This window comes from Myodes glareolus, chromosome 8 (assembly GCF_982192425.1).
Source record: "Myodes glareolus chromosome 8, mMyoGla1.1, whole genome shotgun sequence".
In the NCBI taxonomy this organism is placed as follows: domain Eukaryota; kingdom Metazoa; phylum Chordata; class Mammalia; order Rodentia; family Cricetidae; genus Myodes; species Myodes glareolus.
In genome coordinates this window covers 91220670-91243575 of record NC_142033.1, presented here as the reverse complement: position 1 = coordinate 91243575, position 22906 = coordinate 91220670, and the positions used below count along the sequence as shown (strand labels likewise).

At 39.1% G+C, this 22906-nt stretch overlaps 1 protein-coding gene across 12 annotated transcripts in view; it reads left to right on the top strand.

Annotated features, from left to right (window-relative positions):
- Window positions 1–22906, top strand: part of Ehbp1 (EH domain binding protein 1) — a 263173-nt gene that overhangs the window by 36172 nt on the left and 204095 nt on the right. For all 12 annotated transcript variants that reach the window (XM_087909201.1, XM_087909209.1, XM_087909211.1 and 9 more), the window contains exons 3-5: window positions 1160–1217; window positions 8454–8549; window positions 15223–15276. In XM_087909201.1, the coding sequence (XP_087765327.1) occupies window positions 1160–1217; window positions 8454–8549; window positions 15223–15276 (208 nt within the window). The remainder of the gene's footprint in view (window positions 1–1159; window positions 1218–8453; window positions 8550–15222; window positions 15277–22906) is intronic.

Here is a 22906-nt window from a genome sequence, read left to right as displayed (position 1 = left end):
TGCCTCTCTGTAATGTATGTAGTTGCAGGTTATTTTTGCTTATCTTGTTTATTGTGTATCTAACTTTCCTTTTCAGTACTGAGGTTTAAGTCCAGGTCTTCGCGCATGCTAGGCAATGCTCTGGGCTCTCTTCACTTTTCTTCTTAGCTGGAGGATCTCCGCTCCCGCTACACTTGAGCTCTAACCCTCCCGTCGCAGTCTCCAGGGAGCACCTGGGATTGTAGGCTGTGCCACTAAGCCTGGCATGGGAAATGCTTTAATTAAGTTTTTTTAATAAGTCAAAATGTAAGTAAAATAATGGGTAATAATAATCTTATTATTTTCCAGACACATGCAGGAGAACTTAGTTGTACTAGCTAAAGATGTATTTCCGTTGGCAGAAGATCGGAAGGTCTCAGTTACAGTCTCGACTCTGTCAGTTTTCAAGGCTGCTTACGACCTTGTACAGGTCAAGTTTGTACTATACGCATTTTTCAGCACAGCATTGTTTCTGTGAGGGTGATTAGATGATTCTGAAGATGTCTGAAAGCCGGAAGCATTGTGTGTACGATACAGACAAGTTATGGAGGCCCTTTTAATGCTTATTTTCTCTAAATCAATTTTAGGTATTGTATTCTATTGGTTTGTCGCAGTGCATTAACTTGGTATACTTTTAAAGAAAAGTCTATAGAGGAAATATTAGTTACTTCTGTTAGTTCACAACTGAATATATCATCTACTGTATTTGGATATAGACCTCTGAAGTTTAACTACTTTGTGTAATCTAAAGTAGAAGACACTTTTATCCTCATGTGTGTGTGTGTGTGTGTGTGTTTGTGCATGTCTGTGCACACGCAGTCACTCACCTGTATGTTTGTGTTAGCAGCCGGAGGTCATTTTCTGATATCTCTGTCACTTTTCATCTTAGTTCCTTAGACAGGGTTCTCAGTGAACCTCAGCCCTCATTTTGACCTGGCCCTGGGATCCTCCTGCCTCTGCCTTCAGGACACACTGCCACATCCAGCTATTGTCTGGTGCTAGGGGTACGAAATCAGGTCCTTGTGCTTGAGTGGACAGCATTTCTTCTGTGGAGCCACCCCAGCCCACGTTTGTCCCTTTAAAGATGCTAAAACTAAACTTGCTTTTTTTTTTTTTTTTTTTTTTTTTTTTAATTTAACAGGCAGCCAGATAAATTGGTGGTAGTCTGGACAAGAAGAAGTCGGAGGAAGTCTTCCAAGGTGAGTCCACTCTGAACAGTTGTGTACAAATCTGTGCCCAGACTTAGTTTGTTCGGATGTTGAGGGGAGGACTCAGCATTGAGGAGTGTCAAGTTGTCTGAGTCCATTGCTGGGTCTCAGGAGAGCAGGGGTTGACTTTTTTCTCTTCATACAGATAGAGACTAGACAGAATTTTAAAATGTCCAGTTCTGTAACTACTTTTAAACTTTCTGTTCCGTAGAGAAATACATTTTTTTTGTGAGCACAAGACTGTAAACATAGTTATTGGAAGTTGGTTTTTCCATATAGAAAGATCTGTATTAAGAAAAGTTTGTTAATTGTTGGTAATTGAAATTTAAAAAATTATTAAAGGCATCTTCCAAGGTGGGTTTTGTTTGTTTTTGTTACATGGTCTCACTTTGTGTCTTAGGCTGTCTTAGAACTTGTGATCTTCCCTTTTGTGCCTCCTGTGTGCTGGGATTACAAGTGTGTCCCACCACATCTGGGCTCTAGTTTTATTTTTATTAAGGTAAAACTTATGCATCCATAATTAACCAAACCTTAGTTATTCAGTTCAGTGAGTGTCTTGGTCACTGTTCTCTTGCTGTGAAGAGACACCACAACCATGGCAACTATTATAACAGAAAGCATTTAATTGGGGCTTGCTCACAGTTTCAGAGGTTTAGTCCATTGTCATCATGGTGGGGAGCATGGTGTCATAGGTAGACATGGTACTGGAGAAGCAGCTAAGAGTTCTACATCTGATTCATAGGCAGCAGGAAGAGAGATACTGGGCCACATCCAGCTATTGTCTCAGAGCCCAACCCCAGTGGCACACTTCCTCCAACAAGGCCATACTTCCTAATCCTTTTCAAGTTTTGCTATTCCCTGATGATTAAGCATTCAAATATATGAGTCATTCGTATTCAAATCGCCACAGTGATATATATTATAATTTGTGAGTATACACATTTATAATTTATAATACACATATTATAAATACAATTTGTATATACATACTTGTATAAATAATACTCCTATCAAAATGTAGATTTCTATCAACATAAATTTTTTTGTTTCTTCAGGCAGTTCCCAACCCTCAGAGACTAGCATTATTTTGATTTTCTGTCAGTAAAGACTAATTTTACCTATTTTTGAATTTCATATAGAAGTGCTAAAATAGTATTTTTATAGCACTGTATATTTTAAATAGTACTATGTATAATTTTTATATAATACACTATTTTATGTGTGGTTTCCTTTACTCAGCATCGTGTTTTTGAGATGTGTTCATGCTCTTGTTTTATTTTATTTTTTGTAGTTTATGGTTTTATTGCTAGATAGTATACCATTATGTGAATATACTGCAAGTTGATTAATTACTCAGCCCCTGATTATGTACTTTTTTTCACCCTTGTCAGTGTTAATAGTTAGAATCATTATTGCTCAAGTATTTTTTGTCTCTCTTGGCTGTGGGAATGCAGTTCTGGGTGAAAGGACAGGTACCTTTTAACTTAAGAACTTGCTAAAAGTAAGAGTGATATTAGGAAATATAATAAATTAGGTTGTAAGTTAGTTCAGAAAATACTCATTTTGATACTGAATATACTTTGTTATTAATGACTTATTTGACATTAAGTAGTTTTTATGAAGGAAAGATTCTTTCTCATGATATCAGATATTGTTTGAATTTAGGTAATGAAATACAGATTAATTTTCTCAGAAACCAGCATATTTTATAAGAAATTACTTTTTATTCTATTTATTTCTTAGTTTTAATGTTCTTCAAAGCCTTCTTTATACACAGTCAGCTATGTATTTAGGAGTTTTCATACATGTGGATTCAACCAACTATGAATGGAAAATATTTGGGGAATATTGTGAGTGAACCAGGTGTGGTGGGACCATCTGTAATCTCAGTACCTGGGAAAGTGGAGACTGGAGGATCAGATGTTCAAGGTCAGCCTGAGCTTTGAGAAACCTGTCTCCAAAAATTGTCTGGAGCACATATAAAACCTGCCCTCATGATTCCCTACGCAGTGTGGGATAACGAGCAGTTAGTTACACTGCCCCGCATTGCAGTGGGCGTTTGTAAATGTCTTGACGATTTAAAGCACATGGGAACAACTGCACAGGTCATATGCACACACCACATCATTTATGTAAAGAATTGAGCATCGGTGGACAAGGACAGCCCTGGAATCCCGTCTTTCAAATGTTACTGTACTTTAGAATTCCTGTCGTTTTCTTGGAATATTAGAGGTATAACAGTTTATGGGAACTGACAGAGTTAAGCTTATAACATGTGTGTGTGTGTGTGTGTGTGTATGTGTGTGTGTGTGTGTGTATATATATATAATATGTAGATATGTCCTCTACATTTATGGAAATGTTTTATACATTACACATAATAGCTAGATAAGGAAGTTTAAAACTGACACTCAGATAAGATATTATGCTGACAGTTAAATTAGTCAGTAAATAATTAGGCACATTTGCCTTTTTAATTTAAAGTTTAATTCCTAGTTAATTGCTCATTTTCTGTTGGTGTATGTATATTTTATGGCTAACTATTTAAAGATCTCATTGCAGATTCATTTTGATTAAAATAATTAGTATGGGCAATTAACACAATACGAAGCTTTCCTCCTTTCTCAAGTAATGACATTTATATCACGGACTCTGTCAAGCTGTAATTGATCTGTAAAGGCACACATAAATAAGTTTTCAGTATATGTGACACAGCACCCGGGCAGTTGTCATAAACCAGAATGAACATGGCATTTTATGTTTTACTTTCTAACTAGAATTTGAACTTTGCAGAGAGCTGTAAGAATACCAGAGGGAAAGCTGTCACCATCACCTTCCGTAGCCTTGCTTTGTGATGGGGCATTTCACATGTGTAACACATGTCAGGAGGAGGGATACACTCGGGAGCTTTACCTGATTGAGGTTATGTCAGCACAGTCATATTGCTTAATAGGTGACATATGAAACACGGTATATGCACTTTTAAAATTTGTAAAATATAAGTTTAATGAAGTATAAAATTGGAAATTTTAGTGAAACTTTCTGCTGCGTGTGTGTGCATGTTTGTAGGTGTGTGGTTGCACGTATGTGCACCTATATAAGGAGGCCACCTTATATATTGAGGCAGGGTCTCTCGAATCCAGAGCTTGCTGACTGGGCTAGCCTAGCTAGCCAGCCTGCTTCAGGGATCTTCTCTCAAGTTCTGGGATTCCAGGCAGGTGCCACATCCACTGAGCATTTCCATAGGTCCTGGCTTGCTGAGCTCTCACGTCCACACCCTTGCATGGATGCACCTTACCTACTTAGCCTTCTCCTTGCCCTCACTGGGACACTTTGATTATGTATATAGTAAGACCAATCTTTTAGGTAAGTGTGGCGTGAAATAATTGGAAAGCAGTCAGTGTATTTTATGGAGTTAGTACCTGTTCAAGTTTCATTTCTGTTACTATACTAAAATATCCTGGAAAAATGCATCTTAAGGGAGGAAAGGTTTGTTTTAGCTTGCAATTCAAAGTTACAGTTCATCATAGAGGGAAATCAAGGCAGAAATACGCAGTCAGTCCCATCACATGCAGAGTCTAGAACAGAGAGAAATGGATGAACCTACTCTGTTTTACTTGCTTGCTTGTTGCTTACCAAGCTTTCTTCTCCAATACACAGTTCCGGGCCAAGCCTAGGGAATGTGCTGCCCACAGTGTGCTGGGTCAGTGAACAGCTGAGAGAAATCCCCTACAGACATGCTTTCAGGCCAGCCTAGTCAAGATACTTCCTTAATTGAGACTATTCCCATGCTAAGCTGTGGCAAGTTCATATTCAGTACTACAATCAGAGTATCCTCAATTAAGTAGTGTTACATTTTTTCCAGGCCTGCCTTTGACAGATACCAAAAGATATTAATATATATGACCCAAAAAGTAAGAAAGGAAAACTGTACAGAGATCAGAGTAATGTGTCCTGACCGCTCAGCTGTATCAGGGTGCTGGCAAATGATCGTAATTGTAGTTATCAGTTGTAGGGCAACGCCTCACTAACTGTGCTAAGGTGGAGACTACTTCTACATGTGTCTCTATATGCAATCTCTTTCTAGGGAAATTCATCTCTATTATCCTGCTAATCCTGCGTGGAAACTGACCAGGGTTCTTAGAGCACTGATATTTACCAATGATGTGTTCTCTTTCTCTCTGTCTCTCTCTCTCTGGCTTTTCAAGACAGGGTTTCTCTGTGTAACAGCCCTAGCTGACCTCAGACTGGCCTTGAACTCTCACAGAGATCCACCTGCCTGTGTCTTCCAAGTGCTGGAATAAAAGGCGTGCACCACCACTGCCCAGCCTATCTGTATCTCATAACTTACAGTTTTGATGGCTCTGCATAATTTTATCTGTCTGTCTTTTTGTCTAATCACCAAAATTATCATTAGGTACCTGTTTTAGACTTTTCATTCTTTGCCCAGTGACCCCCCCTCCCCCCGGCTCTGGGTTCCAGCCGCGCACAAGCACACCTGCCAGTTTTAGATGGGTTCTGGAGTGCCAATGCAGGTCCTGCGCTGGGAGACTCCGCCCACTTGCTCATCGGTCTTTGTATCTGTAGTCATGTACTGTTGTTATGAGAAAGTGGCCTTTGCTGCTGGAAAAGAAACAAAACCCCAGCTGTCTTCTTGTGTCTGAGGCCAGTCCTCTTTTCTCCTTTGATTTTCTGCATCATCACGGTTTCCCTCTTAACTGGTTATTTCCCATTAGCATAAGTGCATTTCTTGTCTTTACAGATTCTCTTCAGATGTTATTTTCTCTGCTGTGGGTAACTTTTTTCTTTCCCTTATAGTAATTGTGTTCTCATGTGAAGTACCTTCAGTTTCTCTCTTCCTTTTTCTCTGAGCTCATTCCAGTCTGACTTTCCCTCTGGCCTACAGCGTTGAAGCTGCTTGTTTTGATGTTAGCAGCTCTCCGTTGTTGGATCTGGTGGTCTTTTCCAGGCTTTCTGCTGTTTCACCTGTCACAGCTGTGGGTCCTTCTCTTTACAGCGTGGCTCGGGCACCTCATGCTCCTGCGTTTTCTTTACTCTCCTGACACACCTTTGTCGCTTTTGTTTCATTTCCTTGTCTTGTTCATGTTGTACCCAAGGTCTCAGTGCAGACTACCCTCCCAAACCCCCGGGTTTGCATGCCAGATGCATACCAGGAAAGCGGTCCATCACTGAACTACATCCCAACCCAGATATCTTATTCTTTATCTGTTCTCACTCTCCTAGGATCATATCCATTCTAAAGATTTCAGTAATATCTGTATGCTAATAATTCCCAAATTGTAACAATACTTGATTGAGCTTCCTGTTTGAAGACCTGAACTTGTGTATCTAATAGGCAACTGAAATTGATGTGTATAAAACTGAGCTCCTGAGCTTGGCCTTGCCTCATATACATTAGTGGCAGTTTCTTTCTTCTAGTTCCTCAAGAACAAAACAGCTTTCCCCTCACTCAGCTCTAGCTACTTTCATTCTCTCGTACATAAAACAGCAGATCTTGACCACTATCTGTAAAATGAAACAGTGTACCAGAATGTGGCTACTCTATGCCACATACTTACCATCCCTGGTCACGTCCCCCCCCCCCCCCCCAGCTCTCCTCGCCATCGCAGCGGCTTTCTCCTTGTTAGTTCCTCGATTACGAAGCCCAATGTGGACTCACTGGCTGAAAGAGGCAGCTTAAACACAGCTTAGATCAGCATTCCTGTTTTAAACCTTCCAATGAGTATCTTTTGAGAGGCCTACTAGGGCCTTCCCGGCTGGGCCTCCACTGTCGCAGTTGGCACTCCCTGGCCGCTCTGCTCCAGACATGTTACCTTGTTACAAACTTGGTGTGCTTGGTGCCAGGTGTTGTCCCACCCTCAGAAGGCTTCCAGGAAGCCACCTGACTGCCCTTCTGACCCCTGTCTCCTTACTCTCTTTATTTCTTCCCCTGACACTTATGCTCCATGTAACATACTGCTTAGGTAATCTGAAGAATTTGTGTGTCTGTTACTATGTATATCATAACCCCCCTCCACCAAAGCATGAAATCTTTTCCAGCTCTGTGGCCCAGTGACCTGGAGAGTGGGGAATGAGTAATTTCCACCTATAGGAAGGTTTCTTATACACGTGTGATGAGTTTGACAGACTCTGACCTTAGTTTGTGGACTGACACATAGAAAGTACACTTTAATTGCTGGCTTTTGTTATCTTCTTCAGACACATCCACAGTTTTGCGGCATGTAAAGATGAAAACGTACTAGCCCTGTCCTGGCATGACATGTCTCTTCAGCTCAACTTTGGTTAATAACACACAGGGAGATCTGGTGATGAACTTGAAAGTCGGGGTGGTGAAGTTTCCAAGGGAATTTTGGTAATCAAAGTTTATAAGTAAAACACCTCCCAAATCACAAGAATTAGAAACATAGACTGGAAAAGCTACAGTTTGCTTTCATGTGTCCTAAATAAGAAGCATTGCAATTTAGGGGAAATGAACTTAAATACCTCCACCTCCTCTTTCCAGAGCCCTCGGCCTCTCGGTTGCTGGGATCACTCATGCATGGCTGCACCCTGCTAGATTTTCCTGAAATTTCTTTTTTTTTCCCCAAATTTTATGCATATGGTTGTTCTGTCTGCATGTATATCATGTGCCACTTGAGTCCTAGTGCCCGTGTAGGTCAGAAGAGGATGTTGGATCCCTTGGAAATGGAGTTACAGATGGTTTTGAGCCACCATGTGGGTTTTGGGACTTAAACCCAGGTACTCTGGAAGAACAGCCTGTACTCTTAATCACTCAGACATTTCTTCAGACTTGAGATTTCCCTTTTAAGGAATAAATTTGTCTCAAACTTCTCAATCACAAAAATAATCTGAAATATTGCTCCTTGTTAAAGTTTTCCATAATCAGAAATAGCAGCCTTTAAGAACATGAGATGTCTTATTTTTCATTCATTTCTTGTAGCATGCCTGCATTTTTGTGTAGTGGGGTAGATGAGGGTTTGCTTATCGATCTATAGCTTTCATTTGTTTGAGCTATTCTGACCCAAGCTTAATGCTTAAAATGTTTTGTTTTGTTCTCATGTTTGCTTTTATTTTGTCTAGTGATTTTTGTCTGAGGGAGACCATAGACCTTAGTGGATACCTAAATTAGATTAATATACTTTTGTTGCTTGCTAACCTCACATTTTTCACACTTCATAATTGAAGCTTTCATTTTTATTCTGGTAGGCTCACAGCTGGCAACCTGGAATAAAAAATCCATACCGTGGTGTGGTTGTTTGGCCTGTTCCTGAAAACATTGAGATCACTGTGACTCTTTTTAAGGTAAGTTCTTTTTGTGTAATCTGAATTTATTGTGGCATCTGTATGTGCTTCTGTATACGATTATCACACGATTATTGAATGCATCTGCTTACCTGATGGTGTCATTTCCAAGGAGGAGGTTTGTACACTGTATAGACACCATAGACTTTTAGATCCATAAAGGCCCCTGGGCCTACTTTTCCTGTGCAAAGCTGAAGTTTGTGAAGTCTATTCCCCTCCTCATTTTGTTGACTTGTTTGATAACAATTTACTTTAAAAATCAGTATTCAGTAAATATTGGTGTTAATGCACCATGATATTGTTGTTGTTGTTTTTTAACTCTTTGGGTACCTGCCACCAGCTCCCAAATAAATACATGGAGACTTATTCTTGTTTATGAATGCCCAACCTTAGCTTGGCTTGTTTCTAGCCAGCTTTTCTTAAATTATCCCGTCTGTCTTTTGCCTCTGGACTTTTTACCTTTATTCTATATATTTCTCTTCCCTTTTTACTCCATGGCTGGCTTTGTGGCTGGGTTGCAGTCACGTGGCGTCTTTCTCTCCTTCTCCTTTTCTCCCTCCTTCTCTTCTCTTTTTCTCCCTTCTGTTTATTTTCTCTGCCTGGCAGCTCCACCTATCCTTCTGCTGCCTAGCTCTTTATTAGACCAATCAGATATTTGGGGTTGGCAGAGTAACACAGCTTTACAGAATTAAGCAAATGCAACATAAAAGAATGCAATGCATCTTTGCATCATTAAATAAATATTCCACTGCATAAACCAATGTAACATCTTAAACTAATATTCCACAACATGATGTATTTAAAATTAATAACTGGTCACTTGCTTCTTGACTTTTTGGTCAAAATCAATTATAACAGTAAATATACATATCCATACACATATACTAAGCAACTATGTAATATATGTATGTATATAATTATGCATATGTACATATATATACATATATACTGAGACAGGGTCTTACTAGGTAGCTCTGTCTGGCCTGGAACTTATTCTTGCTGGCCTCAAATCCACGCACAGAAATCTGCTGAACTCTGCCTCTGCTGAGAGTAAAGACATGTGCCATCAAGCCCACTAGTTAAAATATTTTATTAACATTGATATTTATGAAAATTATAACTTAAAAGCAATTTTAAAGTACAGATAAAAATACAGGCATTCATATACTGTTTTTCTGTCTTTTGTGTGTTTTCTCTTCATATTTGCCTTATTTCTTTAAATATCATAAAATATTCAACACATATGATAATTAAGCACCAGTTTACTAATCAACATTTCTGCTCTCAAGAAATAGTGGGAGCAAAATATGTCCTATTATTAGCCTTTTGGAAGTGGTAGGATCAGAAAACAAATGCTTGCCAAAGCTGATGGCACGGGGGACTTGACATTGAAGGGTCACAGTATCAAGGCTTAAGCCACAGAGTGAGTTCAAGGCCAGGGTAAATTAAGGCCCTGTCTCAAAATAGAGAGCAGAGAGACTTGACATGGTGCAGCATGCCTGTAATTCCTGTTCTGTCACTTCAAAGACATTTTCTGCTATGTATTTTGTTCACCCTTGGGCTCAGTGAGACCAGTCTCAAAAATTTGTGGGGACATGGGGAGGTGGGGAAGTAAAAAGGGTGTGTGACAATGGAATGGGTGGCTAGGAAACAGAAAAGGGGTGTGGTGATGCAGCTCAGTAATAGAGTACTTGTTTAGGATGCTTGACTCCCCAGGTTCGAGGAACACATGCTCGGTCGGTCTCTCTCTCTCTCTCTCTCTCTCTCTCTGCATTACTTCTCTGAATGATTCATGGATTCATGTTAAAATTGTTTTAGAGAGTATTGGAAGGAGGAGGTGTCCATTAAATGCTCTAGGGCAATTAAGTAGAGCTCAGAATGTGAAGCCAGTGTAAAAGAGTGCTTTTGATTTTGTGACCAAGTGACCAAGGATATGAATGACTGCTCTTATAGCTGTGACAGATACCTAAGAGAAACAGCTTGAAGGATGAAAGACTGTGTGTGTGTGTGTGTGTGTGTGTGTGTGTGTGTGTGTGTGTGTAGCCCTGGCTTGCCTGGAAGTCAAAGAAATCTAGGCAGATTAACTCTGCCTTCCATTTGCTGATACATATATACATACGTACATATGTACACACACACACACACACACACACACACACACACACACACTTCATTGTGCTTGCCATATATATCACACATATATTGTTGTTGCTGGTAACACCATCATCACCATCATCTCCTTACTTTGCTTAGGGAAAAATAAGAGAGGAAGTGGTAGCTGCTTTTCTGTTCATCTTTTCCCCTAGCCAGTCTGTTGCCTTTCTACTGGCTGTCCTCAGAGGCTGCTACGAAACCCTTCTTTTGCATATTTCTCCTGCTGGAATGATACCCTAAGCATGGTAGTGAAGAGCAATACTTCTTGAGTCTTTGTCCATATCAGTTTGTTCTCAATGTAGCTCCAAGGGTCTATCAATATTTCCATTTTACTGATAAGGGAGCTAAGACCAGTGGGGAGGTGAATGTTCCCAAATACCTTGAGTTAACCCAATTCTTTTCTCTAGACCAGAGCAGTTCTCACCTGTGGGTCACCCCCATATCAGATATTATGCATATCAGATAGTTATGATTCATATTAGTATCATAATTACAGTTATGAAGTAGCAACAAAATAATTTTATGGTTGGGGGGCACCACCCCATGAAGAACTGTATTAAAGGATTACAGCATTAGGAAGGTCACAGCATTGGTCTATAGTGAACTGCCTGCTCTGTAGTAATAGGTTATGAATATTTACTACAGGTGCAAGATCTCTGATATGCTTGAGAAAGATTTTTAAGCAATCTCATCAAGTAAATTTCTTGTTTAGTCTGCTCATATTGGTTAACACAAATGAGTAGACAAAGTTATACAGTGTTTCACGTTTATTTTTAATGGTAGAGAACAGGGGATTGGAATGGAGTTGAAACATAGTTCACAGCCATTTTCAGAAAGAGTCTGAGTTGAAAGTAGCTGTTAAAATTGTTGCTTGGAAGATCAGAAGTTAAGAGTGGTTTTCCATCCTGTGTGGGGTTTGCTTCTCCCTGAGCATTCATGCCTTTGAGCATCAAGATGTAGGGAACAAAGCCCTCCTTCCTAGCCTGCAGCATTTTCTACTCTGTTATATTGTTGGGGCAACCTGGTAACCTTTTTCCAGTATTTAAATGAGTATTTTCAGTGAGTCATTCATCTTCCACATCACCCAGAATTCTGATAGAAAAAAAATTTAAAAAATGAAACAACTTCATTCTTTCATGCTAAGTTTTGGATTTTGTTTTTGAACAGCTCTTCAATATTCAAGTAAAACATTTCCTCATACTTCCCCTCCTTTCAAGTTTCACAGCTGATATAATTTTGATATTATAAATGTTCCAAGACATTCATGCAAGTAAATTCACAGAGAAATACTTTTTGAATTATTTTGTAAAAGTTTTTTTTTGTGGGTATAGGTGTCTACATTGCACCTCTTGTGTACCCCATGTGTGTGCTGCCTGTGGATGGCATGAATCCCTGGCTGGAGTTCCATGGTCTGAGATACCAAGGATGGTATCTTGGTGGTGCCAAGGATGTTACCTAGGTCCTCTGGAAGAGCAGCAGCCAGTGTTCCTAATTGTTGAGAAACCTCTCCAGAACCCCTAAATTAAAAAAAGAAAATCAGTATCTTATAGATGTCGTGTTTGCCTGCATGTATGTCTGCACTGTGTGTGTGTGGCTGGTGCTGAGGAGGACAGAGAGGGTGTTGGATCCTCTGGACCTTAAGCTACAGATGATTCTGAGCTGCCTCATGGCTGTTGGGATTCGAACCTGAGTCCCTCAGAAGAGCAACTAGTGCTTCTAACTGCTGAGCCATCTTCCTGAGAAATGCTCGAGAAATACTTTTAAAGAAAGTTATCAGCATGTTTCACCTCTGTAATTTAACTCGAAGTTGATTTCTTTAGATTAATGCTGGTTTTTGAAATTCCAACTAAATTGAAAATAGATATGGCTAGTAAAACATTTAAAAATGTATTACAGAGTTTCAGAAGCGAAGAGGTAAGAAAGTTGACAACAGTTAGAGGTAAATAGAGCAGACTTGATTAATTCCAGATGTTTTGTCTGGTCCATAATAAAATAATTCTGTAGATATCCACTTCAAAGTGCCTAAGAAGTGAATGTTGTTGTTGCTGCTTTCACATCGTTTCCTGAAGTTTCTATCAGGTTATTTCTTTGCCCTCATGAAATAATTTTTTAACAATTGTTTTAGGTATACTATTTCATCTGTGTCTCAAAATGTTTTATTTGCTTTAAATAGTGAAGTTTAACTATATGAAGGCATTGTTAAATATTTGTTTATCGATGTATTATTTATTCATGAATTAATTTATCCAATATTTTTGAGAGGCTGCTGTGTGCCATGCATGTTTCTTGAGGCTGGAGGCTCAGTGGTTAACTGAGTCAACAAGTGTATAAAGTCAGGTGATCTGGAAATCCAGTGTAGCATTCACATTTGTACCATTGCTGTCTGCTGCTCAGTGAAATGGAAATAAGAAGAGTACCTCTCTCAAAAGTTCACATTAACTAAACACTGAGTGTTCAATAATGCTTCTGTGTCGCTGATACCATTTGTGCTGCATTTCTAAATAACCAACAGGCAGGAGGATGGTAGGATGGCTCTCCTCAGCGTTGTCATGTTATTACTTAGTCTCCGAGTAGTACTGTTTGTGTCCTAATTCAATTATAAAAAGCCCTTCCAGTCTTTATAGTCACTGGAACTGGGCATACACACATGTGCCACTAGGCCTGGTTGAAGTCTGGGATTATCACTGTAGTGATATTTTATTTATATTTTAATAAATAAAGCTTGCCTGGAGATCAGAATGCAAAATAGCCATACTAGTCAGACATACAGGCCCGGCAATGATTGCATACACCTTTAATCCCAGCAGCCACACTAGTTAGCCATAGAGGCTGGGTGGTGGTGGTGCACACCTTTAATTCCAGCACTAGAGAGGAATATAAGGTGGGATGAGACAGGAACTCGCTCTCGTTCAGTCTGAAGATTTCATAGAGGTAAGAGCTCTCTAGTGGCTTGGTTGTCTTGCTTTTTTGATCTTCAGGTTGAACCCCAATATCTGTTCCTGGGATTTTATTATTTGTATATTTGTGTATTATTATATCACATGTATTATAAGGGACTAAAGGAAATTTGAGTCATGCTAACATGGTTAGAGTTTGGCCTGAAGATTAATCTGTGGGTGAAAGGTAAATGAACTGAGATACTGTTGTAGCCCCCTTTACCTTGAGATAACCAGGATGGAAACTCAACTGTGACCATAGCAACAGAAGATTATGTTATGAACAAGAGACTTCCCAGTGAGGAGCAGGTGGAGCCTGAGACCCGGTACAGAGATCCCAGAGTCCATCTCCGTGTGGATGTGTCTGATCTTTGGTGTCTGAAGACAGTCCGCTCAACTGAAATACCGTTGTACTGTGTATATCTACCCCTCACACAGACTTGAACTTGAATATATCGAATATAAACATATTATGAGCCCACTACTTCTTCTTTTTAAAGTTATTGAATTATTTTTTCTTGTAAAATTTTGATCACTTTGAAATGGATTTGAAGGAATGCCAGTTTCTGTATCAAGAATTTACAGCTTAAAAGTTACAATATTGCTATTTTTCTTGCCCCGTGTCTTAGTTACCTTTCCTTTTGCTGTGAGAAAATACTCCAACAGAAGCAACTTGAAGGAGAAGTTGTATGTTGTGGCGGGGAGGACCTGGGGCAGGACCTTGCTCACGTGCATCCCTGGCGGCCAGGAAGCAGAGGATTCACGTTTCGCTTTGTTCTCTGTGCACTCTGTTGTCTTTACTTGCCATACGTGTGAAAACCGCACACAGTTCTTCTGCGTCTGGGTATTTTCTCTCTTGTGACGCTTCCCTTGTTCATTTCTGCAAGATGAAATGTGTTGTTTTCTCATCTCCAGTGAGGTCTTTGATTTTGTTTATAATACACATATTCCTAGGAGAGTATGGACTGTGTCTTTAAATACAGGAACAAGTATGCACAAGTCCATAGGTGACGTCTGCAATTGCTAGGGTAGTTTTTAGTATTTGTCAGCTACATGCCAGCAAAAGTGTGCCTCACATACGAACAGCACTGCCTGTGGTGGCAGGATCCCTCGCCCCTAGATTCCTCAGGTCCTAACAGCAGAGGTGGGAAGAGGGTTGACAGCAGCTCGTGTTGACTGGCTGTTGTCTGATTCTGAAATCCCTTGGAATACTTAGGGGTTCGCATAATCTCTGTGTCGGAACACAGCGTCTCAACTGGTGCTTTGAGTTTCAAATACTAAAAGTTGTAGAAGAACTTTGTGTGAGCGTTTAGTCACGGAAATACTTGTTGACTCAGAGTTGTCTGTCTGTGGTCATGTGTCTTTGTCTTGTCATAGATGCAGCGCTGGGAAAAAAGGAAAAGAATTTCTTAATATAAAATATTGTTTTAGAGAAATTACTCAGTTTTCTTTAAAGAGGTTATTTTGCTCTTTCCTTTTAAAACGTTAGTAAAGCAGCAGTCAAGCTTACTTGTGTTTTCTTGGTTGCATCAACTGGACTAGTGAAAGTGTTTTTCACTTCTCGAAATTTGCTTTTGTTGCAGGATCCTCATGCTGAAGAGTTTGAAGACAAGGAGTGGACGTTTGTCATTGAGAATGTAAGTTAGTGACAGAGCCAACACTTTTTACCTCACTGCGTGAGCAGTTTGGGATCGGAGAAATGGCGCTTCCTGAAAACTTAATAGGGAATTTGAAGATTTTAGAAGTTCTTATCAATAACAATTGCTTATAAAATTTTTATGATAAACTGTAAAAGTCTTTAATGACAAACTGTTCATACATGTTGTATTCTGTGTGAGACCTGAGGCAAAGTCATTTACTTCTTTATCTCTTTATCAGCTAGCATGGTATTTCTTACATAGTAATAGTATGCCTTCATACTTTCTTATATGCCTTCATAGTATGGAATCCCAAGAGGCTAGCAGCTATACAGTGGTTTTAAATAAATGTTTTCTACCTAAGAACTAGAGAGAATAGGCAATGACAATAATAATGATTAAAAGTCTAGACTTCTAGGGGCTGGAGAGATGGCTCATTGATTAAAAGTACTTGATGTTCTCTCAGAAGACTGGAGTGGGGTTCACACATCAGGTGCTGTAACAAATGCCCATAACTCTAGCTCCAGGGACCGGATGTCCTCTGGATGAACATGCATGTGCGCATGCACACACACAGACACACAGATGACTTGGTTTGAAGCCCAGTTGTCCTAGTTACAAGTCCTCTGATCAAGGGCAAGTTTCTGAATGAACTCCTCAGCTTGAGAATTTGTGAGATGTTGGGAGGCTTGAAGACGTCTCTGTGAATATCGGCCTTTACTATTGGTGGTATCTCGTCCTTCTCGGTAGCATCCTCAAAACCCTAAGGCTTACGTGGAACCTTCTTATGGCGGTCTTTGTGTCATGTTCCTTTCTTCTGTGCTTGACTTTACTTTGTATCCAGTGTTAAAAGGAAACTTAAGCTTTTCCCAGCAGTGCCTTGGACCATTTCTAGGTTTAAAATGTTGGGAAGTGTGGGAGCAAACTCAGGTAGCAGGTACACACCCGGTGGGGAGTTCTGACAGCTGATACGAAGCATTGCCAGCACCTTAATGTCTCCTGCGCATCAGCGGCTCGGGTGTTTTTGTAGGGACGGATTTGAACATAAATTATACTTGGAGGAAAAACAAAATGAACTTAACTTAAATAACTAAGTTAAGTTATTCTAACTTAGTTAGAATAAGACTAACTTATTATTAGTCTTAATAAGTTAGACTCGAAAGCTCTCGTGCTCGTATCAGATGGAGGACTTCCCAGTGGATGACCTTCCATTGCTCATGGCTCATCTACACACGTGAACCTAAACTGTTTAATGGTAGAGGCGTGTTAAAACCAGTTTTACATTTGTGTAGGAAGGTGTTCTTACTATTCAGCCTTAGGATGAAGAAACAGTAGTACCACATTTCTGAAAATTAGGTTATATACTAATGTGCAAAAAGGCTCGAGATTTTTTTTAAAGAAAAACTGTATCACATTACTAGATTTGACTGCAAACGGTATTTTAAAGATCGACAGAGGTACATACAAAATCTTAAAATGGTAAACTTTAAACTGAATGCAAAATAAAGGTATGTAGTAGACTATCTTTCTGTATTGGGATATGTATTTTTGTAACCTTTTAATATATAATTGTTTAAGTCCAGAAACATATTTTCCCTACTTACCTATATTGAAATAGCTGAAATTTCTAGAAATCAGTCAGGAGAGGGAATGAACATGGGAAGAAAAGAACAGAAAATTATGGTGACTGGCTTTCCTTCTCTCCAGATATGTTAAATTCACAAAATTCAATTAAATCATATAGGTTTTGTTCAATAATTCTTATCATTTACCTTATAAGATAAAGATTTTCAACTGAAATACCTATAGAAATTAGTTTTTATTCTGTAAATACATCATTGTGAAAAATATACCCTGGTGATATGGTTCAAAGAGCTCCTTTAACACTGAACCATTTTGCTGGCCTACATGGAAATATTTTTATAAGCCCACAACAGAGCAGCAATCTAATGAAACCTAAGCCTGTTGGAACATGCCTGTAATCCGGCACTTGGGAGGTGAGGTAGAAGGACCAAATTTGAAGTCAGTCTTGGCTTCATAATAAGTAAAAGACCGACCTGAGCTACCTACTAAGATTATGGTGCAGAAAACAAGGTCTAAGGATGGCTCAGTGCTAGAGCTCTTGCTCAGCATGTGAAGACCTTGGGTTCTGATTTCTAATCCCAAGAGTTGGAGGAAAAACGAAGTCTAGGTATTTGATAACTTGAAAAAGAAAGAGAAGTTAACAAATATAGGAACTGGGTAATTCCCCAGCTTTCAGTAGAGATGATGACATCAGCAATAATACTTACTCGGAATGCCGTGGTGGAACATAACAATTTTATTAGGTAAATTTGTTATGATTGTATTTTGTTGACTTTACCTGTCCTTATAGCAGTATTTTGCTTTGTGAGGGGCTGGAAAGATGTCCCACTGGTCGAGAGCCCGTACTGTGCAAGTGTGAGGACCTGAGTTCAGATCCCATCACCATGAACAAGAAGGGTGAGGCTTGTATGTGCCTGCAGCTGCAGCTCTAGGGGGTCAGAGGCAGGAGGAGCACTGGGGCTTGCTGGCTGCTAGCCACGCTGAAGGAATAGATGAAAAAGCGCAGCCTCCAGGTTCAGGGAGAGACCCTGCCACTAAGTCAGGCTGACAGTGACAGAGGGGACTCCTGACCCCTCCTCTGTCCTCCATGTGCGTGTTCTCAGGTTGTGCTTGCCTGTGTTTATTCACTGCACATACTCCACAGTAAACACACGCAGAACTAGAAGAGCAGTTTCTAAGACACAAATGCACATGCACACACCCAAAAAGAATTAGAAAAGTTTTTAAAACACATGTGCATGCAGACACATGCTCACACACACATAAAACCAATTATGAGTTTTGATCTACTGTTAACCACTATAATGTGTTTAATCTTTTTAAAAGATTAAAGAAATAAAGGTTATTTGAGTGTACATTATCAGGTACACAGTTACTAGACTTTAGAAGTCTTGTGAAGTTGTTCAATTCTTAATGCTTAAGAAAGAAATGTAGATACATTGTGACGGAAGCATTTTCAATCCATTATTACGGGAAATATACTGTTGTTTTGTTCAAATGTGTGTGTGCATGTGTGTACTCAGGTTCATGTGTACATGCATGCATTGTGTAGAGGTCAGAGGTTGATGTTGTATGTCTTCAGCCCCTCTCTACCTTATATTTTTGAGGCAGGGTCTCTCACTTGAACTTAGAGCTCGCAGACTGAGTTGGTCTCACTAGCCAGCTTGCTCAGAACCTCTGCCTCTGCTTCCCCAGGGTTGGGATTTTATGTGAGCACTCGCTTGGGTGCTGTGGGTCAGAACTACTGGAGCAGCAGACACTTTATCTGCTGAACCATCTTGCCAGCCCAAGAATGTTCTACTTTAACTATTCTAAATGAGGACAACCATCATAAATTATGAACCACCCAATGCCAAGGAATGTTGTGTAAAACTAAACCTGGAACAAAACAGGGCAAGTACTGTGTGCTCTCACCGACAAGTGGTTAGAATTAGGAAGAACTTCTGATTCAGTTTTCAAGACTATTTTAAATAAGAGTCAAAACTAGATTTTGAGAATTGTTTTCTTTTTCTTCCTTACCTATGCAGATGTTTTGGCTCCATTCAAGTGTGTTAACTCTTTTCACAGGCTCTGGAAAGTCCAGGTCCATTTTATGGACCACTGTCAGGGGCCCTTGTTGGTTCAGTAACCCTAACACAGGAAGCCCTTTATTCTACACCTCTGTAACCACTGTGTCATTTGTGGCAGAGTGGCTTCCCGGTGCAGCATTATTGGAGGAGTCAGCAAATCAATGGTTACAGTGAAACCAGTGAACCATTAAAGTCTTGCTGAAGTTCTTTTTAAGAGAAGAATTACATTAGTAGCATCCTTTAACCGTATTGAAGGAAATGGCAGTTAGATCATATATGAACATCATACCAGCACAGGTGAACTCTTGGGCAGTGGCTACTTCATTTATGTGGATCATCTTATTTTCCATCATCCCTTTGTTTTTGATTGGTTTGTTTTTTTCAAAACAGGGTTTCTCTGAGTAGCCCTGGCTATTCTGGAACTCAGTCTGTAAACCAGGCTGGCCTCAAACTGGGATTAAAGGCGTACACCACCAGCACCTGGATCAAACCACTGTTTTTGAAGTGTGCCTGTGCCAGTGTGATTGGGAGGTTGGTTTCTGACACACTCATACCCAATTCTGTTTCCATAAATGAGTTTTTGAACTGCTCTAAGGCCTTAGATGCTGCTGGTCTGTTAGGTAATTATATAACTAGGTACTTTATAGACAGTGAAATAGTCTGAAAGATGATATTATGCTTTAGAAAGAATTTTAAAAAGATTTAAAGCTGGGCAGTGGTGGTTAATCCCAGTACTCAGGAGGTAGAAGCAGATGGAGGCCAGCCTGGTCTACAGAACCAGTTCTGGGACAGCCAAGGCTACACAGAGAAACCCTGTCTTGGGAGAAAAAATGTGAGTTAGCAATCACAGTCCAATCTGGAGTCAGATCCTACATACACCTGTAAGAGATTGAAAAAACTTTAAATCGAGAAGTATTTTGGATTTATAATACATCTCTGGTGTCTTTGTTTAATTTAAAATAAATTAAAATTCACTAATGTTGCAACTAATGGGTGTTGGTTATGTTTAGAAAAAACATAACAAAACTAAACTCCATATAAACCACAAATGAAATCCATCAATAGGTATTGAACAGTTTTTTGTTATCGGTACTTTTCCTTTTAATTGTTCAGCTCTCTCTTCAGTCAGATCATTTTTAGAGGGACTACCGTATACACGCATTAACCACGCTGATCTCATAGGCTTTGTCTGCATAGGAGATTAAATATTTTCTTTTAAATCAAAGTTAGTAAGTTAATATATATATTAATTAAATATGTCATACATTTATATATAATATATAAATTATATATTAAATTAATATATATATAATTGTATATAAAACATTGAAATTAATATATGGGAGAGAGTTCATCCACTTGTCCAGCGGGAAGTATTCATGGAGCATGTCTCTGGAACTAAAGCAGCCTATAAATCAGGTAGAAGATGTCTTCCTCAACCATTCCTTCGTCTAAAGTGGAGGAAAACGTAATGTGATCAAAAGAAACAGATGTTAAACAAATGTATAGTATTCTAACGAGTCTTATTAATTAATTAAAATGCATTTTAGTAAAAAGCTGATTAAATAAGTTTTGTAAGATGGTAGGAAAATGTGTCAATGCTGCATGAATCTTTTCCTGAGTTCTAGCACCCCTTAGTGGTCAGTGTTAGAACTGACTCGACTGGAGAAAATGCTACTGTGGAGGCATGTTACAGTCTGATGTATAAGCTTACAATTTAAATCGCGTCAACATTTCATATAAAAGATGTAGTGGAGGAAAGTGCTAAATTCTCTTGTTTTGTTTGCAAGTCAGTTAATGCATTTTCCTGATTCTGAAAGGTGGTATCAGAAAAAGAAACTAAAAATTTTTTCGAATTTGAAGGCACTTTGAGGCTTTATGAGGCCTCAGAGTAAGAACACTGAGAGCGGTTTCTCTTTTGTTGTTGTTGCTGTTAGTTTTTGAAATAGTTTGTTAGTCTATATCTCAGTCTGGTGTTAGACTCGTGGCAATCCTCCTGTCTCATCTTCCTGCATGCTGAGATTACAAACATAAGCCATCATTCCTAGCTATTAGAGTAAACTTTTACTAGATATTAAATACCCAATAAAACAGAGAAGTCTCAAATATATCACCCTTTCAAGTCTGTTGGGAACTTGCCATGTACCAGTGCTGTGTGGAATGATTTATGCACACTTCTCATGTCCTCATTGCTGCAGACTGTGAGTCAGACTTGAAACTACTATAGAAATATTGATGCACACAGGTTGAAGAACCTGCTAAACGTTATATAATTAGCAAGTTAGGATTTAACTCGGTATCATTTACTCCGTGGCCTTTTCCTGAATGCCTAATTCAGTAGCTGCCTCCCTAAGTGATAAGAAGTGAAAAATAGTTTGGGGGTGGGAGTGGGTGGGTAGTTTAAGTGGTAATGTGCTTGCTGTATAAATGTGAGTGTCTAGGACCCAGCACCAATGTAAAAAGTTATGTGGGCAGCATGTGCCTGGCGCTAGGTAGGTAGAGACAAGCAGATCTCTAGAAGTTTCTGGACAGTCTGCCTGGCAGACTTGGTGAGTGCTGGATTCAGTGAGAGACCCTGTCTCAGTAAAAATGTAGAGAATGATTGACCAAGTCACTTGTTGACCTGGTCTCCACATGTGTGGACATGTGTGCACACCACACACACCCATGTGTATACACACCAAGATAAGTAGAGATTCTAGAATCAGAGAGGAATTTTTAATTGATTATGCTTAGCAGTAAATCTGTGAGGAAATCTGTATATTAGATTAGTAAAGGTAGTCTTTTAATATTTATGTTAGATCCAAAAATTATTTGGACTAATTACTTGGCTGCTATTAGACAGTGTGAAAGAGAGTTTTAGGATTTATTACTTATCAAAATTCACTTTCCTTAAGGTAAGCTTTTTATATATAAATTGGAGTTAGTTTTGTTTCTGGTCTGAGTTTTCTTGTGAGTGGAAAGCTACTTATGTACAAAGCAGACTTGACAGGCAGGACTGCCACGTACAGGCTGTGTGGCACTGGCTGTCCTGGAACTCACTCTGTAGACCAGGCTGACCCTAAACTCACAGAGATCCACCTGCCTCTGCCTCCCAAGAGTTGGGATTAAAGGTGTGCATTGCCACACCCAGCTTGTGGTTTAATTTTTTATAAAGTGTCTGCATATTCAAATATAAGGTGATGGGATTGATGTCTACTTTGTAGGTTATTGAGGATTAGAAAAAAATGTATGCAAAGCATCTAACCTGCTATGAAAGTACAATTCTTTTATATCTTTCTTTTCTAGAAAGCTTGAAAAAAGAACTAGGTTTTTAGGTTAATAATTTCAAATTTTAATTTTTCTACTTTTTTTATGTGTTCCATAACTTTCAGCCCTCACCTTTAACCTAAAAAACTGATGAAGAATCTTGTAAACATCTCAGAATATTCTTCTTATTACGATTTTTACTTTTTTGTTTACAAATTAAGAAGTAGCTTCTAAAGCAAGTGTGCTAAAACCACAGTGCTGTGACCATCCACAATGTAAGACACGGATACACTTCAAAATATGAGTTTGAATTGCCTTCATTTTGGATTATTTACAATTCACCTATCTGTTCTTATTGAAATAAAGAATGCCTAGTACAATCTGGTGTTTCCACTGTTAATTTACAATTAATACTTTGTCATGGCACTTTTTAAAAAATGTGAAAACATTACAGTTATATTTGGATACTAGTTTATGTTACAGATCACTCGATTAATTTCAGAGCTAATATATTTGTACATATGGGTTTTAGCTTTAAATAGCTAAATGTTTTTACTTCTTTTCAGTCACTGTGTTTTGAGAGAATTGAAGTTTTTCTATAAGCCAGTGTAGGTTGGATTCATTCATTCAACATACATTTTCTGTGCACGAGACACTTTGTGAGTGACATACAAATACAGTAGTCGGCCAAGACACGGACATGTTTCCCGGTAGTGAGGTTTGTGTTT